General features: G+C 42.6%; 2 protein-coding genes across 12 annotated transcripts in view; both read left to right on the top strand.

The window, feature by feature from the left end:
• Positions 1–843, top strand: part of LOC308074654 (AT-rich interactive domain-containing protein 1B-like) — a gene marked incomplete at its 3' end in the record, with an annotated part of 84,427 nt that extends 83,584 nt beyond the window's left edge. The window contains exon 13 of the mRNA XM_080414161.1: positions 823–843. Within this exon, the coding sequence (XP_080270287.1) occupies positions 823–843 (21 nt within the window). The remainder of the gene's footprint in view (positions 1–822) is intronic.
• A 646-nt stretch (positions 844–1,489) lies between these two features.
• The window catches only part of LOC308074911 (AT-rich interactive domain-containing protein 1B-like), a 32,639-nt gene continuing 12,086 nt past the window's right edge, over positions 1,490–22,042 (top strand). For all 11 annotated transcript variants that reach the window (XM_080414429.1, XM_080414438.1, XM_080414437.1 and 8 more), the window contains exons 1-6: positions 1,490–1,595; positions 2,994–3,170; positions 6,562–6,783; positions 8,104–8,305; positions 18,354–18,498; positions 19,885–20,093. In XM_080414429.1, the coding sequence (XP_080270555.1) occupies positions 1,521–1,595; positions 2,994–3,170; positions 6,562–6,783; positions 8,104–8,305; positions 18,354–18,498; positions 19,885–20,093 (1,030 nt within the window). In that variant the 5' untranslated portion in view covers positions 1,490–1,520. The remainder of the gene's footprint in view (positions 1,596–2,993; positions 3,171–6,561; positions 6,784–8,103; positions 8,306–18,353; positions 18,499–19,884; positions 20,094–22,042) is intronic.

Here is a 22,042-nt window from a genome sequence, read left to right as displayed (position 1 = left end):
TGGGTGCAGTAAAAAAAAAAAGAAGAATAAAAAAAAGCCATTAGTTTTCCTACCACATCGCAACCCACGAGGGAAAAGCAAATTGAGGAACCTTGTATCCGCGGACCCCGCGGATATCTTAATAAGAAATATGCATTTGGCAGAGTGAAAAGTATGAACCGGATTCTTATAACCCATTCAATCCGGGGACGCATACGGTGTCATTTTAGATTTTGAGCTATAACTATTCATTTATAGTTTGGGCAATTAAAAAATAGCAGATATACAAGCTCATGGCGCGGCACCGAGTGCCGCGCCATGAGCTTGTAGATCTGCTATTTTAGAAAAATCGTGAACATTTCTGCAAATCTTTGAATACATATATTTTTGGAAAGAACATTTTGTAACTCAAATCTTTGCTTCCGGAGGTCCCTGGAACAAAATATTTTACAAATGTTCCCTTTTAAAAAATATATATATTTGCACACATTTTCACGATTTTTCAAAAACAATAGCAGATCTACAAGCTCATAGTGCGGCACTCAGTGAGCTTGTAGATATTTTTGAAGGGCCAAAGAAATCAAAAAATGACAGAGATGCGTTTCCGGATTGAATGGGTTAACTCAGCCTTTGGTTTATTTTCTTTTTTTTTCCTTTCTTTTTTTCAATTAAGGCTAAATTCGGAGGCTTCGATGTTTTGTCCGTAAAATTCTGGCCGCCGTTGAATGAGCGTTAGGGTTGGATGAGTGACAAGAAAACTAGACGATAGTGTTTATTCAGGCGAACAAGGTTGTACAGTAACTTTGTTCCTTTAAGCCGCTGCATCTTTATAATCTTCCTCAGTCACGCCGTGCGGTTCTTTAATGGTTTGAGGCGAAAGCCAGGAGAGAAAATATCACGTTTCACCTCCAGAGAGACCAAAGCATTTCACTTTGTCCAACTTTGTCCTTCACACACCTGGGCCTTATCTGACACACACACACACACACACACACACACACACACACACACACACACACACACACACACACACACACACACACACACACACACACACACACACACACACACACACACACACACACACACAAACAAACACCTCTCTGCAAATTGAATTTTAAATTCAACTAAGGTTTATCAGACATGAACTGAACTGGTGTTCAGTTCAAAATCACATTGATAAAGTTGATGTTTGGACAGTGTTTTTGTTCTATATATGTCTATATATATTGTATATATAATCTCAATACTCTGAATGAGGTTTTGGGCAGACTTTATACCTGATTTTATTACCCTAGTGAACATTTTCATAAACACTTTATGTCCTCGCTGCGGTTGCAGCCAATAGCATTCATTTCCGTTAGCATTTGGGACCGGATATAGAAAGATGGCGGATTTGAAATGACTTCAAAGCGGGTCTGTAGAAACCAGGGGCGTGACTTTGTCCATTCATTTGTGCGGTCTATGCTCTTCACACTGTTGGTGGTAACAGTCAGTCAGTGACCGTTCACACTGTGTTTGTTTGACTGTCAGCAGATGGAATGATGATGATCACTGACGGAAAAGCCAAGACAGACGGCAAGGACGAGAACAGCAATGAACCTCACAAACCCAAGGTACACAACCACACAACAACACACCAACACAACACAATGACACAACACCATACGATATATTACATCACAAACCCAAGGTACACAACAACACAACACAATGACACAACACAGCACAACACAACACAACACAACACAACACAACACAACACAACACAACACAACACAACACAACACAACACAACACAACACAGCACAACACAACACAACACAACACAACACAACACAACACAACAGCAGCCCAGAATAACTTCACTTCACAAACCTAAGGTACTCAACCTTCTCTCTTCTGAACATGTTGTTTTTATGTTGTTGTTTTGGGGGCAGGGTCTCGTTCCACTGATGAAGCAACCTAATCTACGCACGCACGCACGCACGCACGCACGCACGCACGCACGCACGCACGCACGCACGCACGCACGCACGCACGCACGTCAGTCGGGGGCTGTTGAATTATTTAAGACAGTCAAAGCCTCCTGAAAGACCCTGGAGCTCACCGAACACATGATCTGTCTAGAGAGAGAGAGAGAGAGAGAGAGAGAGAGAGAGAGAGGTGTGTGTGTGTGTGTGTGTGGTTTTGCTGACATGCAGTCTGTCAGTGTGTACCTGTGAGCTCTATCAAGACCTGTTCCTCTGTTTCTGGCACGCACGCACGTACGTACGCACGCACGCACACACGCACACACGCACACACGCGCATGAACATGCAGGCGCGCAAATCCTGGGGGGGGGGCGGGACAGATTGGATCCCCCCCAAGTCATTTAGAATAATAAAAATAAATGTTAAAATAATTATTTTTTTGATAATAAATCAGTAAAATCTGGCAAAAATAAGAATTAAATAACATAACCCTAACCCTAACCCTAAAACCGAAATAAAGTAACCAAAAACCGAAAAGAAACTAAGCGCACGGACGCGCTTTGCGCGCGGCCGACCCCCCCAGCCTCAAGCCAGATTTTTGCCCCTGCACACACGCACGCACATTTGTGCTGGCTGCAGGTGTTTGAGTGCTGATCTCTGTGCTGCTTTGTGCCCAGGTAGTAAACAGCAAGGGGATAATGCTGAGACACACGCACATACACACACACACACACACACACAAACCTCTCTGCAAATTGAATTTTAAATTCAAATAAGGTTTATCAGACATGAAAGGACTCTTCACTGCCAGGTTTGGAATTGTTTCAATCTGTTTTCCCCCATCTCTCTCTCTCTCTCTCTCTCTCTCTCTCTCTCTCTCTCTCTCTCTCTCTCTCTCTCTCTCTCTCTCCCCCTCTCTCTCTCTCTATCCCCCCCTCTCTCCCTCCTCTCTCTCTCTCTCTCCCTCCTCTCTCTCTCCCCCCTCTCTCTCTCTCTCTCTATCTCTCTATCTCTCTATCTCTCTCTCCCTCTATCTTCAGGATGGTTATAACTGCAGCACTGTGTCCCAGCAGCAGTGTGTGTCCCAGACTGCCGCCCCCGCCCTGCCGGTGCCGTCCCCTCTGTCCCCCAGCCCTGCCAGCCTGTCCTCCTACCATGGGGACGACAGTGACAGCATCAGCAGCCCCCCGTGGCCCCCCAAGACCCCGGCCAGCCCTGTAAGATGGATGGATGGAGAGAGGGAGGGAGGGAGGGAGGGAGGGAGGAATGACTTTTATTTGTTTATTCGTTTATTGCAACGCATTCTCAATCCCAAGACGGCAAACGGGTGACAGCTTTTTACTTAAAGGACAACTTTATTTTTTTAGAAGCAAGGTTTATATTTTAGCTTTAATTCTATAGTTTTAGCAATTTTCACGATATTTTTTACAGTGGGCAGGGGCATTCTGTCCGGTGGCTAAATATGCCTTTTTTACACAATGAAAAAGGTCCTGATGTGAGTTATTGTGGGCTAGAAGAGCTACTGTAAATAATAATAAAGAAAACGCCGGGTTATTGTGTAAAAAAATGACATATTTAGCCACCGGACAGAATGCCCCCGCCCACTGTAAAAAAGATCGAGAAAATTGCTAAAACTATAGAAAGCAGTAAATTAAAAATGTTTAACACTCATCTTTTATTTACTTTAATTACAATCTAAAACATAAACCTTGGTTGTAAAAGAACTAAGTTGTCCTTTAAGTAAAAGTAGCAATACCACGATATAAAAAATACTCTGTTGAAGTAAAAGGCCTGTGTTCAAAAATGTTACTTGAGTAAGAGTACAAAAGTATAAATGTTACTTGAGTAAGAGTACAAAAGTATACTTAAAGTACCAAATGTAAAAAATACGTACAATGTTTTGAAAATAGCAGATCTACAAGCTCACAACGGCTCGCTCAGCGGGGCCTCTCGTGGCTCAAGTCCGCTTCAACAGTTGTTGTTTTTCGTCACCCTTTTACAGTGTGGAAAAAGTACTAAAATTATTTACTTAAGTAAAAGAACCAATACTGCAATATAGAAATACTCCATTACAAGTAAAAGTCCGGAATTCAAAATTTACTTACGTAAAAGTACAAAAGTATTGGCATCAAAATGTACCTTAAAGAACCAAAAGTAAAAGTACTGAAATGTTTGAAAATAGCAGATCTACAAGCTCACAACGCGCCGCGATGCGACGCGTTGTGAGCTTGTAGATCGGCTATTTTCAAATAGCCTGTGTATAAAATAGGGCTAAAGTGGTTAATGTATGTTTCATAATTCCATAATTTATATCTGAAAAGTAACTAGTAACTAAAGTTTTCTAATAATTGCGGTGGAATAAAAGTATACAATATTTGCCTCTGAGATGTAGTGGAGTAGAAGTAAAAGTATTGGAAATTGGAAATACTCACGTAAAGTACAAATACCTCACAATTGCACTTAAGTACAGTACTTAAGTAAATGTACTTAGTTACTTTCCACCACTGCCCTTTTACGTCTTGGGTTTGAGAATGGCACTTCCGCATTCCTGGAGTGCATAAGTGACCGGGACGTCACTTATGAGGACAGGGCAGGGCCACAATACATTCACAACTACTTTCTCTGCACAGCAGCAACAAATGGCAGCGATAGAGGGGATTGTTTTGACATAGTTAATGAGAAAACTTGGCACCTTGTCCGCTCCTACAACCCACACCACAGAAAAGGCTTGTTTGGTTGATACATCTGTGTGTTTGTAACATTAATTCCAGTGTTGATAGTATGTCTAATTATGTGTTCAAACAAAGGCTGGTTGTAATTTCCTCCTAACAGATTTATTTTGACTGGAATAGAGCCAGGTGTTGTTCTGTGGGATGAATCAACTGATCTGGGTCCAACCACTTGATATGGTGGAAGTTATGAACATAGAAAACCGTGCCAGCTGCATACGGCATGAAGAATACTCCCAAGGAATGTTTTTAATTCACTTTAATGTAAATGTAGGGCAGGGGTCTTCAACGTTTTCAGCCCAAGGACCCCCTAGCTGAGACAGAGATGAAGCAGGGACCCCCTCTATATTGTATAAAACTGTGTTTCAGATTATACTTTTTTTGTTTACTTGGTCTGCTCTTTTTTCCCTATACACCTATACCTCTTTGCCAAAAATAGCCGATCTACAGTTGTGGGCTTTGTGGGCTTGTAGATCTGCTATTTTTGGCTAAAGTTCTCCTCAGAAACGGGATGCTATGGTTCAAGTGGTTAAGGTAACAAGTTTGGCGGACCCCCTATAGTAACTCTGAGGACCCCCCAGGGGTCCCGGACCCCCTGTTGAAGACCCCTGATGTAGGGTATGCGTTGTGAAAAACTAGAAAAAGTGCTCCTCGGAGCACTGCCAGACCCCTAGTGGTTGAAATCTGAAGATCAGAGCACTACGTCACGCTAAGCTTGGCCAATCAAAAAGAGGGACATGTAAGAAAACGTTTTCGTCCACATATGGATGAAAGGGGGACCGACAAAGCCTCATGTAGGCCTGACCCCCTTTTCGTCCATATATGGATGAAAGGGGGACCGACAAAGCCTCATGTAGGCCTGACCCCCTTTTCGTCCATATATGGATGAAAGGGGGACCGACAAAGCCTCATGTAGGCCTGACCCCCTGGGTCTGGCAACTAAAAAACAGCTTGATAAAGGCTGTTGGACAAAACAATACAATTTTTGGAGCATTTTATCAGTGGTGTTAAGATTGTAATTTCCTCTGTTGTGACCCAGATGGATTCAGGTTGTTCGTCGTTTTCTGTCTCCTTGGCAGAGTTGGGAGCTTTTAGGGTTTTATTAACGATTCTGGTTCCATAACGATTCCCTCTTAATGGTCCGATTCCTTAACGGGTTAATCCCTTTAACACATTGCATGCCAGTCGCGTAGATCTACGCGAACCTATTTAAAGCCGCAGCGTGCCAGTCGCGTAGATCTACGCGAACCGCCGATTCCCATGTTAAGTGCCCCAGGTGCACTTTCCGAATTTTTTTGATCCATTTCCGTTTCCGGTTTCCGGTCGGAAACGGAATTATTCGGGTTCCGGTTTTTTCGATCGTATCCGCTTCCTGTCTGGGATCCTGTTTAAAACTCGATTTTCTCTGGTTGTTGTTTTTCTCCTCGCTGATCACTGTTTACCGTTCATCGGCTGTAGCTTCAAGATGGCGGCACGGATTTGGAAACTGTTTTCGCTGGTTGTTTCTCACGGATCCGCTGTGTGTTTAGAACCAAATGAACGCGCACTTTTAACTTATTTAGCGAGGTCTGTGGCGACATGAAAAAAACTAAAAAACAACAATAAAACGCTGGCACTGGTGAGTACATTATGAGATTAAACTCTGGCATGGAATGTGTTAATGATTCCTATATTTTGAAAAATTCATATAATTTTGGCCTCCATGGATGGATCCCAACCCTACTCCTTGGTTTTATAAAGTAAACTTGACCTAACTTCCTCTCTCTCTCTCTCTCTCTCTCTCTCTCTCTCTCTCTCTCTCTCTCTCTCTCTCTCTCTCTCTCTCTCTCTCTCTCTCTCTCTCTCTCTCTCTCTCTCTCTCTGTCTCTTCTCTTCCCAGAAAGCCAACCCTAACTCCTCCTCCCTGAGCTCCGGGGAATGGCGAATCACGCGTCTGTACGAGCTGGGCGGCGAGCCAGAGAGGCGGGCGTGGGTGGAGCGCTACCTGTCCTTCATGGAGGAGCGGGGGACCCCCGTCACGCAGCTCCCCGCCGTGGGCAAGAAGCCCCTGGACCTCTGGAGGCTCTACATGTTTGTGAGGGAGATAGGAGGCCTGGCCATGGTGAGACACCGACACTGTTGTATCGGTGATTGTGCTAGTGGTGGGACTCTTATTCTAAAGGCGTCACGCGCACGTCGCTTAATTTAGGGGGTCCTCAACATAAAAACACTTGAGACCACTGTCATAAACTAAACTAAACCTCATCCACTCAATCCATGTCAGCCCTTAGCACTTCACTCTCCCCGTACCTCTTCCTGACACCTTCTGATTGATGCTGGCGACTGACCTACATATGACCACCATGCAGACATGCCTTTGTTTGTTCTCATGTTTTTGTTACTTAGGCTTGTTTTTCTTGACCACAATGTAAAAAAAAAAAGGGGGGGGGGGGGGCTCCTTTTCATACTGTTTCACAAATCAAGTAATTTCCAAGTATTTCCAATTTTCAGTACTTTACTACTCCACTACATCTCAGAGGCAAATATTGTACTTTTACTCCATAAAAATTGTTTGAAAACTTTAGTTACTAGTTACTTTGCAGATTTATAAATTATTACGTTATATTAACCACTTTAGCCCTATTTTATACCTAGGCTGTTTGAAAATAGCTGATCTACAAGCTCACAACGCGTCGCATCGCGACGCGTTGTGAGCTTGTAGATCGGCTATTTTCAAATATTTTAGTACAGGGGTCTTCAACCTTTTCAGGCCAGGGACCCCCAAACTGTTGGGGAGATGGAGCAGGGACCCCCTACCTCGTAGGGTAGGGGTGGCTACCATATATATTGTATACTTATGTATAAAATTGTGTTTTATATGTCTAAACATGAAAAAATGGTTGCCTGCTCCAACGCACCTGTCCCAGTAGTTGTGCAAAAAGGACCTTTCTCTACAAAATATGTATAAACATACCATGTTATTGTGCATTGTGCCTCCATTTATCTGTTTGCTAAAATATGGTGGATTCATGTTATGTTTAAAGATAATTTGACATTTTTGGGGAAACAAAGTTAACAAAAATATTGTTTAATCAAACAACAATTTTGCGGACCCCCTGCAGTACCTCCACGGACCCCCTAGGGGTCGCGGACCCCCTGTTGAAGACCTCTGTTTTAGTACTTTTAATTTTGGTACTTTAAGTACATTTTGATGCCAATAATTTTGTACTTTTACTCAAGTACATTTTGAATTCCGGACTTTTACTTGTAACGGAGTACGTCTACATTGCAGTATTGATACTTTTACTTAGGTCAAACATTTGAGTACTTTTCCCACCACTGCAAATCACACTTTAGGACTTTAGGTCATACAAACATTTTCAGTTAAACCATGCGATCTGCTGAATGCCCTGAATAGTGCATTCTAAACCTCCACCACCAGGTGAACAAGAACAAGAAGTGGAAGGAGCTGTCCAACAGGCTGGACGTGGGGAACTCCAGCACCTCGGCCAGCTCCCTGAAGAAGCACTACATCCAGTACCTGTTCGCCCTGGAGTGCAAGATGGAGCGAGGGGAGGAGCCTCCGCTGGACGGCGGCGCCGGCGGGGGCGGGAAGACGGTGAAGATCCAGCCCCCCTCCCCCGGTAAGGGAGATTATCTAGGGTTATTATTATCTGTAATTGTCATACAGATAATTGCGAACGCAAAGACTGACACAATGACGCAATAATCAAAAATAAAGCATTTAGGCCCGGACCGCTGGCGTAGTGGTCCGGGCACCTAGGCTACAATGTAGCGGCAACCTGACAGTGCGTCGCGGGTTCGAGTCCCGATCCCGACAGTCCTTTGCTGCGTGTCACTCCCCATTTCTTGTCAGCTTACTGTCCTATCTATTATAAGGGCATAGAAACCCCAAAAATAAATCTAAAAAAGAAAATAATAATCATGTACTATGGCCAAAACAGGTCTTATACTTTATTTGTATATACAAAAATACAGAGAATAGCCGATCAACTCACAGCTCACAACGCGTCACATGTGAGTGAGGTTTCTGTGAACATTTCTCAAAAACATTTGCCCTAAATGCCCCACTAATGGAGGTCAGGTTGAATGACGTCGAAAGAGCATGGATAATAAAATAATTATGTAAATGTGACATTTCTGTTCATTTCACCCAGCTGTTTTTTATTTCAGACGAATGGCAATGATTCTAACGATTACGGCAAACATAATTGCGATATACAGTATAGCTCAAATAATTGCAATCAGGTAGATTATCGTCTCTGTCGGGTGGAAACCTCATAATTATGTCCAAAACTGTCACTTTTCTGGATTCAAATTAAAAAGCATCAAAAGAAGCAGATCTACAAGCTCAAAACTATGTGTGCCGATATATCGTCCCGCGATATATCGCGATACGTTTTCGTGACGATATATGTATCGTTGTGGCGTTTTTGAAAAATAAATATATATATATATATTTTGCAATAATACTAATGCAAAAACCGAAGTATTTGTTTGCATTTGCTTTTTTTCCCCACATATATTTCTTTAGCTGTGTTGTAGAGGACAGTGGCCACTACATTTAAGTTATATCCATTTGTGTTGTAGTTGTGTAGTGGCGAGGGCCACTGCATTTTACTGCATTTTACTGCTTTTATTTTATTTTATTTTATTTTTGTTTGCTTTATTGTTAAATTGGTTCTAACTGTAATTGTATCCTTGCTGTAAAGCACTTTGAGCTGCATTTCATGTCATGAAAGGTGCTATACAAATAAAGTTTATTATTATTATTATTATTATTATATATTTTCATAATAAAAAAGTGCCATATATCGTATCGTATCGATATCGTGAGCCCAATATCGTGTATCGTATCGTATCGTGAAATTAGTGTATCGGCACACCCCTACTCAAAGCGCGTCGCTTCGTGCCACGTTTCGAACTTGTGGACCGTGCGACGCTATAGTATGATCGTAGGTACGAAGTAGGACGTTAATTTACGAAAAAACACTAAAAGTTAGAATATGGAGATAAGAGTTTTTTCTCCCCGACAGCAACGTCATGTAATAACTATGACGACAGGCCTATAGGCGTGGCTATGTGCGGACCCGTCACAGAAGTGCGCTGGCAGGAAGAAGCAAAAAAAAATTACCATCCTCCTCCTTCACTGGACGGCTTCACGTGTCGGGCCCTCAGCCATCTGTTGGCAGCACCAACAACAGGTGTTTTACTAATCAGTCTACAGGTGGCAGTAATCACAGGAACGGGCACAAACAATGGTGTGTGTGTGTGTGTGTGTGTGTGTGTGTGAGTGTGTGGGTGTGTGTGTGAGTGTGTGTGTGTGTGTGCGTGTGTGTGTGAGTGTGTGTGTGAGTGTGTGTGTGTGTGAGTGTGTGTGTGAGTGTGTGTGTGTGTGCGTGTGTGTGTGAGTGTGTGTGTGCGCCGGTGGCCGTGTGCCACGGCGATTTCGCTGAGGAATCTGCTGTCTGCTGTCGCCGGGCGGGAATGTTTTCAGGGACATTATATGAAGCAACACATCACCACCACGGCGGAGAATTGAATGAAGAACAACAACACAGGTTGTTTTGTTCATTTAGTTTTTAACGCATCGATTTCATTCTCATTGTCACAACAGCAGGATAACACTGTGGGTTTTTTTTTATTAGATAATCCGCTTCGCTCAAATAAAGCACGGTGCAAAAAAAGAAAAAATCAATGTTTGCACTCGACAGTGTGGGGTTTGCCCCAGTGGTGGAAAAAGTACTCAAATTCTTTACTTAAGTAAAAGTACCAATACTGCAATATAGAAATACTCTGTTACAAGTAAAAGTCCAGAATGTACAAAATGTACTTAAAGTACCAAAAGTAAAAGTACAAAGATATTTGAAAATAGCAGATCTACAAGCTCGTTGAGAGCATGTAGATCGGCTATTTTCAAATAGCCCAGGTATAAAATAGGGCTAAAGTGGTTAATGTATGTTTTACAATGTAATCATTTATATCTGGAAAGTAACTAGTAACTAAAGTTTTCAAATAATTGTAGTGGAGTAAAAGTACAATATTTGCCTCTGAGATTTAGTGGAGTAGAAGTAAAAGTATTGGAAATTGGAAATACTCAAGTAAAGTACAATTACCTCAAAATTGTACTTAAGTACAGTACTTAAGTAAATGTACTCAGTTACCTTCCACCACTGGTTTGCCCAACGATTACGACGACAACGGGCCAAAACAAAAGCTCGATAACGTGTCCTCGGGAGCAAAACTACTGAGAATTATGATGCCTTCTGAAATCAGCCGACGCGTTGTGAGCTTCTAGATCTGCTATTTTCAAAAGATTTGTATTCATTTGAAAACTTGTAATGGGATATTCTGCATAATGAGTACTTTCACTTTTAGTACTTTACTGTAAGTACATTTTGATGCCAGTACTTTTATACTTTTACTCAAGTACATTTTGAATTCCGGACTTTTACTTGTAACAGAGTATTTCTACATTGCAGCATTGATACTTTTACTTCAGTAAAAGATTTGAGTACTTTGTCCACCACTGATCGTACCAAACAACCACCGAAAAAACTACAACAACAACTTGATATGATTACACGCACACATCTTACAAGGTTGAGGATCAACCCGGTCTTTGCAGAGATGCATTTCTGTAATTAAGGTGTCGTCGTGAGAAACAATATTCTCACCACTTGTGCCGAATATAAACCACAGGCGTGGTTTCATGTGATTACACCATTATGAGGGTTAAGTAATACCATTTGCGGTGCAATGTCGTTACAGCCTCACAGAGAGAGAGTGTGTGTGTTTTAGCATGTGTGGGCCCTTCTTCTTCTTCCATCCTTTTTCTGTGACGTCTATCTCTGAGCACAATTACTGCACTGCTGGCTGAAGAGGAGAGGAGAGGAGAGGAGAGGAGAGGAGAGGAGAGGAGAGGAGAGGAGAGGAGAGGAGAGGAGAGGAGAGGAGGCAGAGACAGGAGCGTTAAGGTCACGTCTCTAATTTGCGGCGGTGATGAGAAAAGTGACCCTGGCTTTTAAATAGAACAGCGGAGCACTTCACCTGACGCACACACACACACACACACACACACACACACACACACACACACACACACACACACACACACACACACACACGCCACAGATTGCTTCTCCTGCTGGCTGCAAGGGAGCATCTGCCATCATTTGCTCTACTAGTACTCTCTTTCTCTCTCTCTCTCTCTCTCTCTCTCTCTCTCTCGCACACGCACACGCACACGCACACGCACACACACACACACACACACACACACACACACACGTGCGCACACACGGTAGTTACACACGGCTTCTCTCGCTCATAATACTTAATCATGCATAATTCAGCGGGCCTCTCTCTCTCTCCCCACTGAAGGGGTGGGGGGGGGGGGGTGGGGGGGGGGGCTACAAGTTCCTCCGCTCTTACAGGGTCTCATTTTTCCAACCGGGCCGCCGCGATGGAGCTGTGATACCCTCCTTGACATAACCCATTTAGACCGGGGAAGAATCTGTGTCATTTTTACATTTATTTGGCTATAAGAAAATAGCAGATATACAAGCTTGTAGATCTGCTATTTTTTATATATATTTTAATATGTGCAAATCTTTGAATATATATATATATATATATATACATTTTTAACTCAAATCTTTGCTTCTGGGGGGTCCCTGGAACAAAATATTTTCCGATGGGGATCCGCGGCCAAATACATAATATAATCTTGGGTGGTCCTTGACATGAAAAAGTTTGAGAACCACTGGTATAGTATATAGCAACAAAAAAGAAAATGAGCGCCATGAGCTTGTAGATCTGCTATTTTTTAATAGCCAAAGAAAATGACACACATGATGCGTTCCCGCGGAGGGTCTTAATGGGATAATTCTAGGCACAGGCATCTAAATCCTTGTGATATGAGAGCCAACGCTCTCTTCCTATTCCCATGATCGCTCCTCTGGCTCTTTGAATGCACACACAGGCACTATAGCTGCTGCTGCTGCTGCTGTCAAGCTGACAGGCGGATAGGATAATATCCCTCTGGCTCTACATTTTTAGCATTGGCTGGGCCCCTGGTGGGAATTGAACCCGTGGCACCTCTCTCGGCGGTGGTGGCGGTGTGACTGGAGCGAACGCCACGTGAGACGAGCAAGAAAGACACATACTGGCTTTTTTTTATGGAAGTAGTTTGTACTTTATCTACTTTATATATATATTTATATATATATATATATAGGCCACAGCAGCAGAGGGAGAGTTTGTACCCAGGCTTTTTCTTCTTCTTCTTCTTCTTGTGCAAAGTGTTAGCAACTCAAGTTTAGTCTTTTTTTCTTAATCTCTTAACAGATCCCACATCTGCTGCAGAACTTATAAGTGTTACTTATTGCTGTACTTAAAACCGCTTAAACACTCTACATCATGGGTCTTGAACAGGGGGTCCGGGGACCCCTCAGAGTTACTACAGTTTTTTTTTTACATTAACCACTTGAACCCCAGCCTCCATATTTTGGGGGGGAACATTCATCGAAAATAGGCACAATGTGGCGCGTTGTGAGCTTGTAGATCGGCTGTTTTTGGCGAATGTCTCCTCCCCCGTCCCCCCCCCCCCCGTCCCTCCCATCCCCAGAATAGGGATGCTGGGGTTGAAGTGGTTAAAGCTAAAAAAGTCCATTTACACGACTTCAACCCTAGCATCCCTGCTCTGGCCATGTTATAATCGGCGAGCATTTGGCGAAAATAGTCAATCTACAAGTATAGACCCCTGACGGACACCGGTCAACAAAGTATTATGACATGATTTATGTTGTGTCAATTTGTTGATCTATGCACTTCAAGATTATTTGATTAATCAAAAAAGCAGTCGATGGAGTAATAGCAAATAAAAGGAGAATTATAATAATTGGAGTTGGAGCCCTAATTGAGAATCACTCGTATAGCATTGACAGGATATGATTCATTCACAAAACCAGTTTAGCCAACTGAGGCAGGCAGCCACCAATACTACTACTACTGTACTACTACTATTACCTCTACTACACCACACACACACACACACACACACACACACACACACACACACACACACACACACACACACACACACACACACACACACACACACACAGTATAATGTGTCTGCCTGTCAGTGTGAAGAATGGCAAACCTCTTAACCTCTGCTAACCCCGATCTATTTACACTGCCATGCGCGCATGCATGTGTGGTGCGTGTGCGTGTGCGCGTGCATGCACACATGTGCACATACTGTGCACGCTCGCACACACGCATGCACACAGGCATGCGTGTGTGCGAGCGTGCACAGTACAGTGTGCACATGTGTGCACGGATGCAGTTGATGGTGAAAAAGCAGTGGTGGAAAAAGTACTCAAATGTTTTACTTACATGTAAGTACAAGTATCAATACTGCAATGTGGAAGTACTCTGTTACAAGTAAAAGTACGGAATTCAAAATGTACTTGAGTAAAAGTACAGAAGTATTGGTATCAAAATGCACTTAAAGCACCAAAAGTAAAAGTACTAAAATGTTTGAAAATAGCTGCTATTTTCAAATAGCCTAGGTATTCAATAGGGATAAAGTGGTTAATGTATGTTTTATAATGTAATAATTTATGTCTGCAAAGTAACTAGTAACTAAAGTTTTCAAATAATTGCAGTGGAGTAAAAGTACAATATTTGCCTCTGTTGATGTAGTGGAGTAGAAGTGTAAAAATATAGACAATTGGAAATACTCCAGCAAAGTAAAAGTACCACAAAAGTGTACGTAAGTACAATACTTGAGTAAATGTACTTAGTTACTTAACACCACTGGCAAAAAGGGATATCCTGGAAAGGAGAGAATCCCAAATGACCTGTGGCCTGTCTTTGCCCTCTCTCTCTCTGTCTCTCTGTCTCTCTCTCTCTCTGTGTCTCTCTCTCTCTCTCTCTCTCTCTCTCTCTCTCTCTCTCTGTCTGTCTGCGTCCTGTGAAGTTGGGGGCGAGGGAGGGGTGTCGTTGAATAATTCAGAATTAGCATGAATGTTTAAACTCCTCTCTCCCCCCTGTGGCGTGCTGCACTGCAGAGACTTCACTAAGTCAGCCTCTTGCACTAAATGCTCATTTTGTTAGTCTCTCTCTCTCTCTCCTTGTTTGAAATCCTTTATTAGGAAGAACCCCCTTGAGATATAGAGCATCATGTTTTCGAGGCGGTCCTAAATACAGTAATACTATATAAACACACTTTAAACAAAAAAACTAAATATCTAAAATATAGACTATATATTATACTCAAATGTCATTAGTGTCCACGTCAGCGATTAGTATCTTGCATGTTCATAATTATATATTATATTATAGTTAGTTAGTTATAGTTATTATGATGAGATATAAGTCATTATTATGCAATTATTAATTATTTCTGATGGTGTAATAGTTATGGACATGTACAGGAAGTCGTATAATAAAAAGAAAAGATGAAAAGATTATATTGATCAAATATTTGCCTCCTTGCTATTTTTGAAAAATCTTGTAAATTTTTTTTTTTGATTTTTTTTCAAAAAACTGTTAGGATTTAGAAAACATTTTTAAGAATCGCCTCAGGTCTTAATGGGTTAATGAATAAAATGTAATTTTGTCCAATCTTTATGGTAGAGTATGTTAATACAATATAACTTATACAATTGGGGTGGTTGTATTTTGTCTCCCTGCTCTTCTATTGAGACATTTAGATCGTGTCAAAGGTCATGTCTCACATAATAGACACAGGACATGACATGAATTTTGACCTGACATCAATTTATCTCTATTAGCTCAATGGTAAATATTTCGGCACTTCAAATCCAGGGGTAGAAGAGGAAAGTTACATACCGTGCAGCTTTAAGATTACGATATACGTACAATGGACGTGTCAGAAAGGATGGCAGAAATTAGTGGTGGGAAAAACAGTTCATTTCGGTGAACGAACGATTTCGTTCGCGTTCACGGCAATGATTCGTTCACATGATTCGGTCACGTTCTCGTTCAGTAGCGCTCCCGGTCCCAGCGGAGCGTATGCGATGCGCTACGCTAACTGCTTGCAACTGTGTGCATCTGATCCCACTGACATGACTGCACAGTCTGCACAGAAACACAGCACTGTCATTCACCATCTAATTGCACCATCTTCTTTGTAATATAATGTTTAGAAGTAATACATTACTGCAATATATAATGTAAAGTTATTTTTATTTGTCGATAATTATTCATGATAATAATAATCATTTTAAACAAAGCAGCCCAAGTCAGTACACTCACATGACTATCGATTTCCAACCATGTCTTTAACTACTATTAACTTCATGAATAGTAGCTGTAGCATACCTACTATTTGCATCTTCTACTCAAACTAAAACGTGTTAATTGACCTATCTGTCCTTTGTTTCAAAGAGCTAGTTCTTATGAACGAATCGATCATGACCAGCACATCACTAGCAGAAATCATCAAAGATCCTAGTTACTACAACCACAGGCTGTTACTCACGGAACGTGGCTCTGTAGTCACAACAAGGCCAAATAGCTTCTAACCCCCCCGGACAATCAGGCACATAACAACAACAATCTGGCCAGAGAAAATACAAATACGCTTTCTAATACTCAATAAAGAACACCTTGAACATTCTCCTTGCTGGAACAAGCCAACAATCAAGTGCCGAACAATCACCCCCCCCAATCCCCCCCCACCCTCCACCCTTCACTTTCAATCGTGCCTTTGAGAATGATTCTGTTCCTCTCCTGGGTCCCACACTACCTCGTGTAGGGGTTCTGTGCAGTGTTGCCAAGTCTGCTTATTATAAGCTGCTTTGGGCTTGTTTTTCCTTGCTTGTTTCTGAAGTGTAGTTGCTTATTTTGCGCTTGCTTCCTAATGTTGTTTAAACCTAACCTGACTCCGCCAGATGGAAGAAGCTTGCTTCACACACTTGTTTCACAGCCTACTTCCATCTGGGACCTAAACTGTTGCAAGACGGCGGTTCGTTTTTTCAAGCTACTTGGCAGGTGATTGGATGGGACCGTCTGTCTATCACCTTCTGGGCGTGCTAACTCCAACCAATCATATTGACGTGTCTACATAGTAGCTGTGCCAGCAGTAGTTCTTTTGTATACTATTCAACCATGATGAATCGTGAAAGAACTACAAAGCATTAAGCGCTTCTCGATTGGCGCCACATCCGGTCTCGCCAAGATCCCGCCCCTAGCAGCTGCTGATTGGTTCGCACCCGCCGCGGTGCGGTGTAGCTCCACTCTCTGAGCGATCCCAGATGGAGGCTGTATTGTGAACCTGTGAACTCAATACCGCCCCATCTGGCGAAGTCAGGTTAGTTTAAACCAGTGTTTCTCAAACATTCTTATGTCAAGGACCCCCAAATTAATGTATTTGTATCTGGTCATTCATTGTTATTGTTTGGGCCCAGAGGATACCGAAACTTTTTTTGGGGGTCTCAGCCTAAAAAGTCTGGGAACCACGTGGTAAACTGTTACTGTTGTTTAATTAGTTTTTTTTACTCTGGCAGATTTTTCTGGTTTCCAGACCAGTGTATAACATGCTGGTACTCTCTAGCTCGTCCCGTTACGCTCCTCTCTCGGCTCTCATGGCAGCCAAGAGCCTCTTGGCTGCGGTGCGGGGCTGTGTACGGTACAGTAATGGTGGTACGTTCTGGTCCTCCTCCGTACAGAACCAGAACACAACACAACTACACAACTACACAACTACACAACTAACTACACAACCTGCTTCCAACATCTGTTGTAGTGTTGAGTCTCATCCAGACAACTGTCTTTAACTGTCTCCATCTGGGAGTTTTTAAGTCTCACACCTCTCTCTCTCTCTCTCTCTCTCTCTCTCTCTCTCTCTCTCTCTCTCTCTCTCTCTCTCTCTCTTAGACTTTCGTGTTTCTCAATCCTTTTTCTTCTTCTTCATACACATGGACCAGACCTAGTATCTCTAACTACTATCTCTGCTTCTCTTTTTCTCTCTTTCTCTCTCCTCTCTGCTTTTTTTTGGGGGGGTCTCTCCATCTGTCTGTCTGTCTGTCTGTCTGTCTGTCTGTCTGTCTGTCTGTCTGTCTGTCTGTCTGTCTGTCTGTCTGTCTGTCTGTCTGTCTGTCTGTCTCTTGGTCTCTCTGTCTCTTGGTCTCTCAGTCTCTTGGTCTCTCTCTCTCCCTGTCTCCCTGTCTCCTTGTCTCCCTGTCTCCCTGTCTCCCTGTCTCCCTGTCTCCCTGTCTCCCTGTCTCCCTGTCTCTATGTCTCTCTGTCTCTCTGTCTCTCTATCTCTGTCTGTCTTTGTCTTTCTGTCTCTTGGTCTCTCTCTCTCTCTCTCTGTGTCCCCCTGTCTCTGTCTCTGTCTCTGTCTCTGTCTCTGTCTCTGTCTCTGTCTCTGTCTCTGTCTCTGTCTCTGTCTCTGTCTCTGTCTCTGTCTCTGTCTCTGTCTCTGTCTCTGTCTCTGTCTCTCTCTATCTCTGTCTGTCTTTGTCTCTCTCATCGACTGTCATGTTTATCAATGCTTTGAAGACATAGTCATGAACCAGGCCTAGTATTTCTAACGTCTCTCGCTCTCTCTCTCCCTCCCTCTCTCTCTCTCTCTCTCTCTCTCTCTCTCTCTCTCTCTCTCTCTCTCTCTCTCTCGCTCTCTCTCTCTCACAGCCCACTCGGGGGGCTCTCTCCAGGGTCCTCAGACCCCCCAGTCGTCGGGGGGCAGCAGCTCCACCACAGAGCCGGCGGGGGACCTGAAGCCCCCCACACCGGCCACCACTCCACTGGGACAGGTCACACCGCTGCCCCCCAACAGGTGGCAGCACATCACACCACATGACCGATACACTGTTATTACCCCGTTAAGACCTGGAACGCATCTGTGTCACTTTTTCATTTGAGCTAAAAAGCATTATTTTACACTTTGGCCATTTAAAAATAGCAGATATACAAGCTTATGAGCTTGTAGATCTGCTATTTTTGAAAAATCGAGAAAATGTGTGCAAATTAATATATTTATATTCTTTTAAAGCGAACATTTTAAACCCAAATCTTTGCATCTGGGGGTCCCTGGAACAAAATATTTTGAGATTGGGGTCCGCGGCCAAATACATATCATTTTGGGGGTCCTTGACGTGAAAAAGTTTGAAAACCACTGATATAGAAACGTACGTTCTTCAGAAAACTATTAGGATTTAGAAGACATTTAGCAGAATCTGAACCTCAGGCCTCAATGGGTTAATCCTTCATACGCCGTGTGTCGTCTCTGTATTAGGATGGAAACCTCATTAGGTGTCAAAACTGTTGCTTTTTCAGGATTCAAATTCAAGCAAACAAAAAGCTTCGCACTAGTGACATTTTGATTTAGTTTCAGTCACAGTCTTTTGAATAAAATGCCATTTAGTTTTAGTCACATTTTAGTCTTCAGATTTTTTTTGTTTATGTCTAGTTTTAGTCGACTAAATATAAGATTATAGTCGACTGAAATGTATTTTAGCAGATTTTACACTTGGTTGCATGCTGAAAATAGCCGATCTACAAGCTCACAACGCAGCGAGCACAACACCAGAGCGCAACCAAACATAAAATAACTTGTCTTTTAGTTCTACTGGATCTCTTCTCCTCTAGATCCCTCACTAACATTTTAGTCTAGTTTTTATTTGTTGGTGAAATTGTCGATATATTTAGTCATAGTTTTAGTCATCGTATAGCTTGGGTTTTATTTTGTTTTTGTTTAGTTTTCGTCAGTGAAAAAAGATAGTCGACCAACATTTTTCATCATAGCTTTAGTCGCCGAAACCAACAGTGCTTCGAGCTGCGTTTTCGCTTGTAGATCTGCTACTTTTGATGCTTCTGTGTGACACTTTAGTATGATCAAGTAGGGCGTTAATTTACGAAAAAACACAAAAGGTCGCTATATCTGAGATTGCAGCGCTGTGAGCTTGTATATCTGCTATTTATTTATTTTTTCGTGAAAATTTGAAAAAAATGAAAAATTTAAAATATTTTGAGATGGGGGTCCAATACATATACTTTTGGGGGTCCTTGACATGAAAAAGTTTGAGAACCACTGCATTAACACTCTCTCTCTCCCCTCTCCCTCCCTCTCTCTCTCTCTCCCCCCCTCTCCCCCCCCTCTCTCTCTCTCTCTCTCCCCCCCTCTCTCTCTCTCTCCCTCTCTCTCTCTCTCTCTCTCCCCCAGGTCCAGTGTCAGTATTCAGGACCCGTTCTCGGAGGTGAGTGACCCAGCCTTCCAGAAGCGTTGCGGTGCAGGAGGGCCTCCTGGGCCCCCGGCGGCGGCGGCAGCAGCATACCAGCAGCAGCAGCAGGGTCTGGGCATCATGCCCGCCGACATGATGATGAGGATGCAGCAGTACGACGCCAAGGACCCCTTCGCTGGCATGAGGAAGAGTGAGTGTCGAGTCGACCTCCAACAGCAGCTACTGGGTGTTCCCTATAGCCTGTCTGCCTGTCTGCCTGCCTGTCTGAAACTGTATAGTCTCGCGAGCCAGACTGGATTTTCAATGCTTCTGTCATACAGTCTGGAGCAGGGGTCTTCAACAAGGGGTCCGGGACCCCTAGGGGTCCTCAGAGTTACTACAGGGGGTCCGCAAAATCTTTTTGTGATATGATTTTTTTTTTACATTAACCACTTTTCTGAGGAGAACTTTAGCCAAAAATAGCCGATCTACAAGCTCACAACGCCTCGCGCTGCGAGGCGTTGTGAGCTTGTAGATCGGCTATTTTTGGCAAAGAGATATAGTTGTAGAGGGAAAAAATAGCAGCTAACGTTTATTTGAAACACAATTTTATACAATATAGAGGGGGGTCCCTGCTTCATCTCTCTCTCAGCTAGGGGGTCCTTGGCCTGAAAACATTGAAGACCCCTGGTCTGGAGCAAAAAGGGAAGCTCTGAGAATGATCAGAGGATAAAAAGCGGCTGTTCCTCAGTGGTGGAACAAGTACTCACATTTATTACTTAAAGGGATAGTTCACCCAAAAAAAGTACTTTTTTTCCTATCGATTAGTCACCCCATGGAGACTTCAATTCACGGATTTTTTGTTTTTGTCACATTCCTAAGACAATAATTTGATGACCAGCGGACCGGTAGGCAGCGGTTCCGGTAGGAGACACAAAGGAGACTCTTTGTGTCTCCTACCGGAACCGCTGCCGGTCATCAAATTATTGGTTTAGGAATGTGACAAAAACAAAAACATATCCGTGAATTCAAGTCTCCATGGGGTGACTAATCGATAGAAAAAAAAGTCATTTTGGGGGTGAACTATCCCTTTAAGTAAAAGTACCAATACTGCAATGTAGAAATACTCTGTTACAAGTGAAAGTCCAGAATTCAAAATTTACTTGAGTGTAAGTACGAAAGTATTGGTATCACAATGTACTTAGTACCAAAAGCAGAAAGTACTCATTTCGCTGAATTTTAAGTTTTCAAATGTATAATATGTATACAAATGTTTTGAAAATAGCAGATCTACAAGCTCACAACGTGTCGCTTTGCGAGTGTGACGCGTTGTGAGCTTGTAGATCTGCTATTTTCAAAGGATTTTATACATTTTGAGACTTGTTGAAATGGGACATTGTGCATAATGAGTACTTTTACTTGTAGTACTTAAGTATATTTTGATGCCAATACATACTGCTACAATACTACTTCTACTTAAAGTACAAAATGTAAGTACTTTTTCCACCACTGGCTGTTTTTGATCAACAACATTTTTTATTCTGGATGAAGGCTGTTCTTTTTTTCTGCTGTCGATTACTTTCTTTTTCCCCTCTTTTCTTTTTTAATATTTTCAACCTCTCATCCTTCGCTCCCTGCTGAGAGGCGTCTGCTTTGGCCAGCTGAGGCGCTTTACTCTTCAGAACAAACAGTAGCTGCTTTCTAAAAGGATGACGGGTCCTCTGAATGCATGAGCTGAATGGATCACAATCACATGGATATTAGCTGCAAAATAGTGATGTGTCGTTCATGATCGATTCGCTCAAAATAACTAGTTCATTTGCCGCGAACGTGAACGAGCTCGTTCACTTTCTGAAACTGTTACGTTCACGGGCGACGTAAAAAAAAAACGCTCCCGCGATGGTGTTTTACACACATTATAAAACATACATTAACCAATTTAGCCCTATTTTATACCTAGGCTATTTGAAAATAGCAGATCTACAAGCTCACAACGCGTCGCGAGCTTGTAGATCGGCTATTTTCATTATGTTAGTACTTTTACTTTTGGTACTTTAAGTATATTTTGATGCCAATACTTTTGTACTTTTACTCGAGTAAATTTTGAACACTAGAAAATAGCGCTACTGAACGAAAACGTGAACGAATCATTTGAACGAA

This window comes from Gymnoscopelus braueri, assembly GCF_963280865.1.
Source record: "Gymnoscopelus braueri genome assembly, chromosome: 19".
NCBI lineage: Eukaryota > Metazoa > Chordata > Actinopteri > Myctophiformes > Myctophidae > Gymnoscopelus > Gymnoscopelus braueri.
Note: the sequence above shows the minus strand (reverse complement) of the source record. Positions and strands in the feature narration are given on the sequence as shown.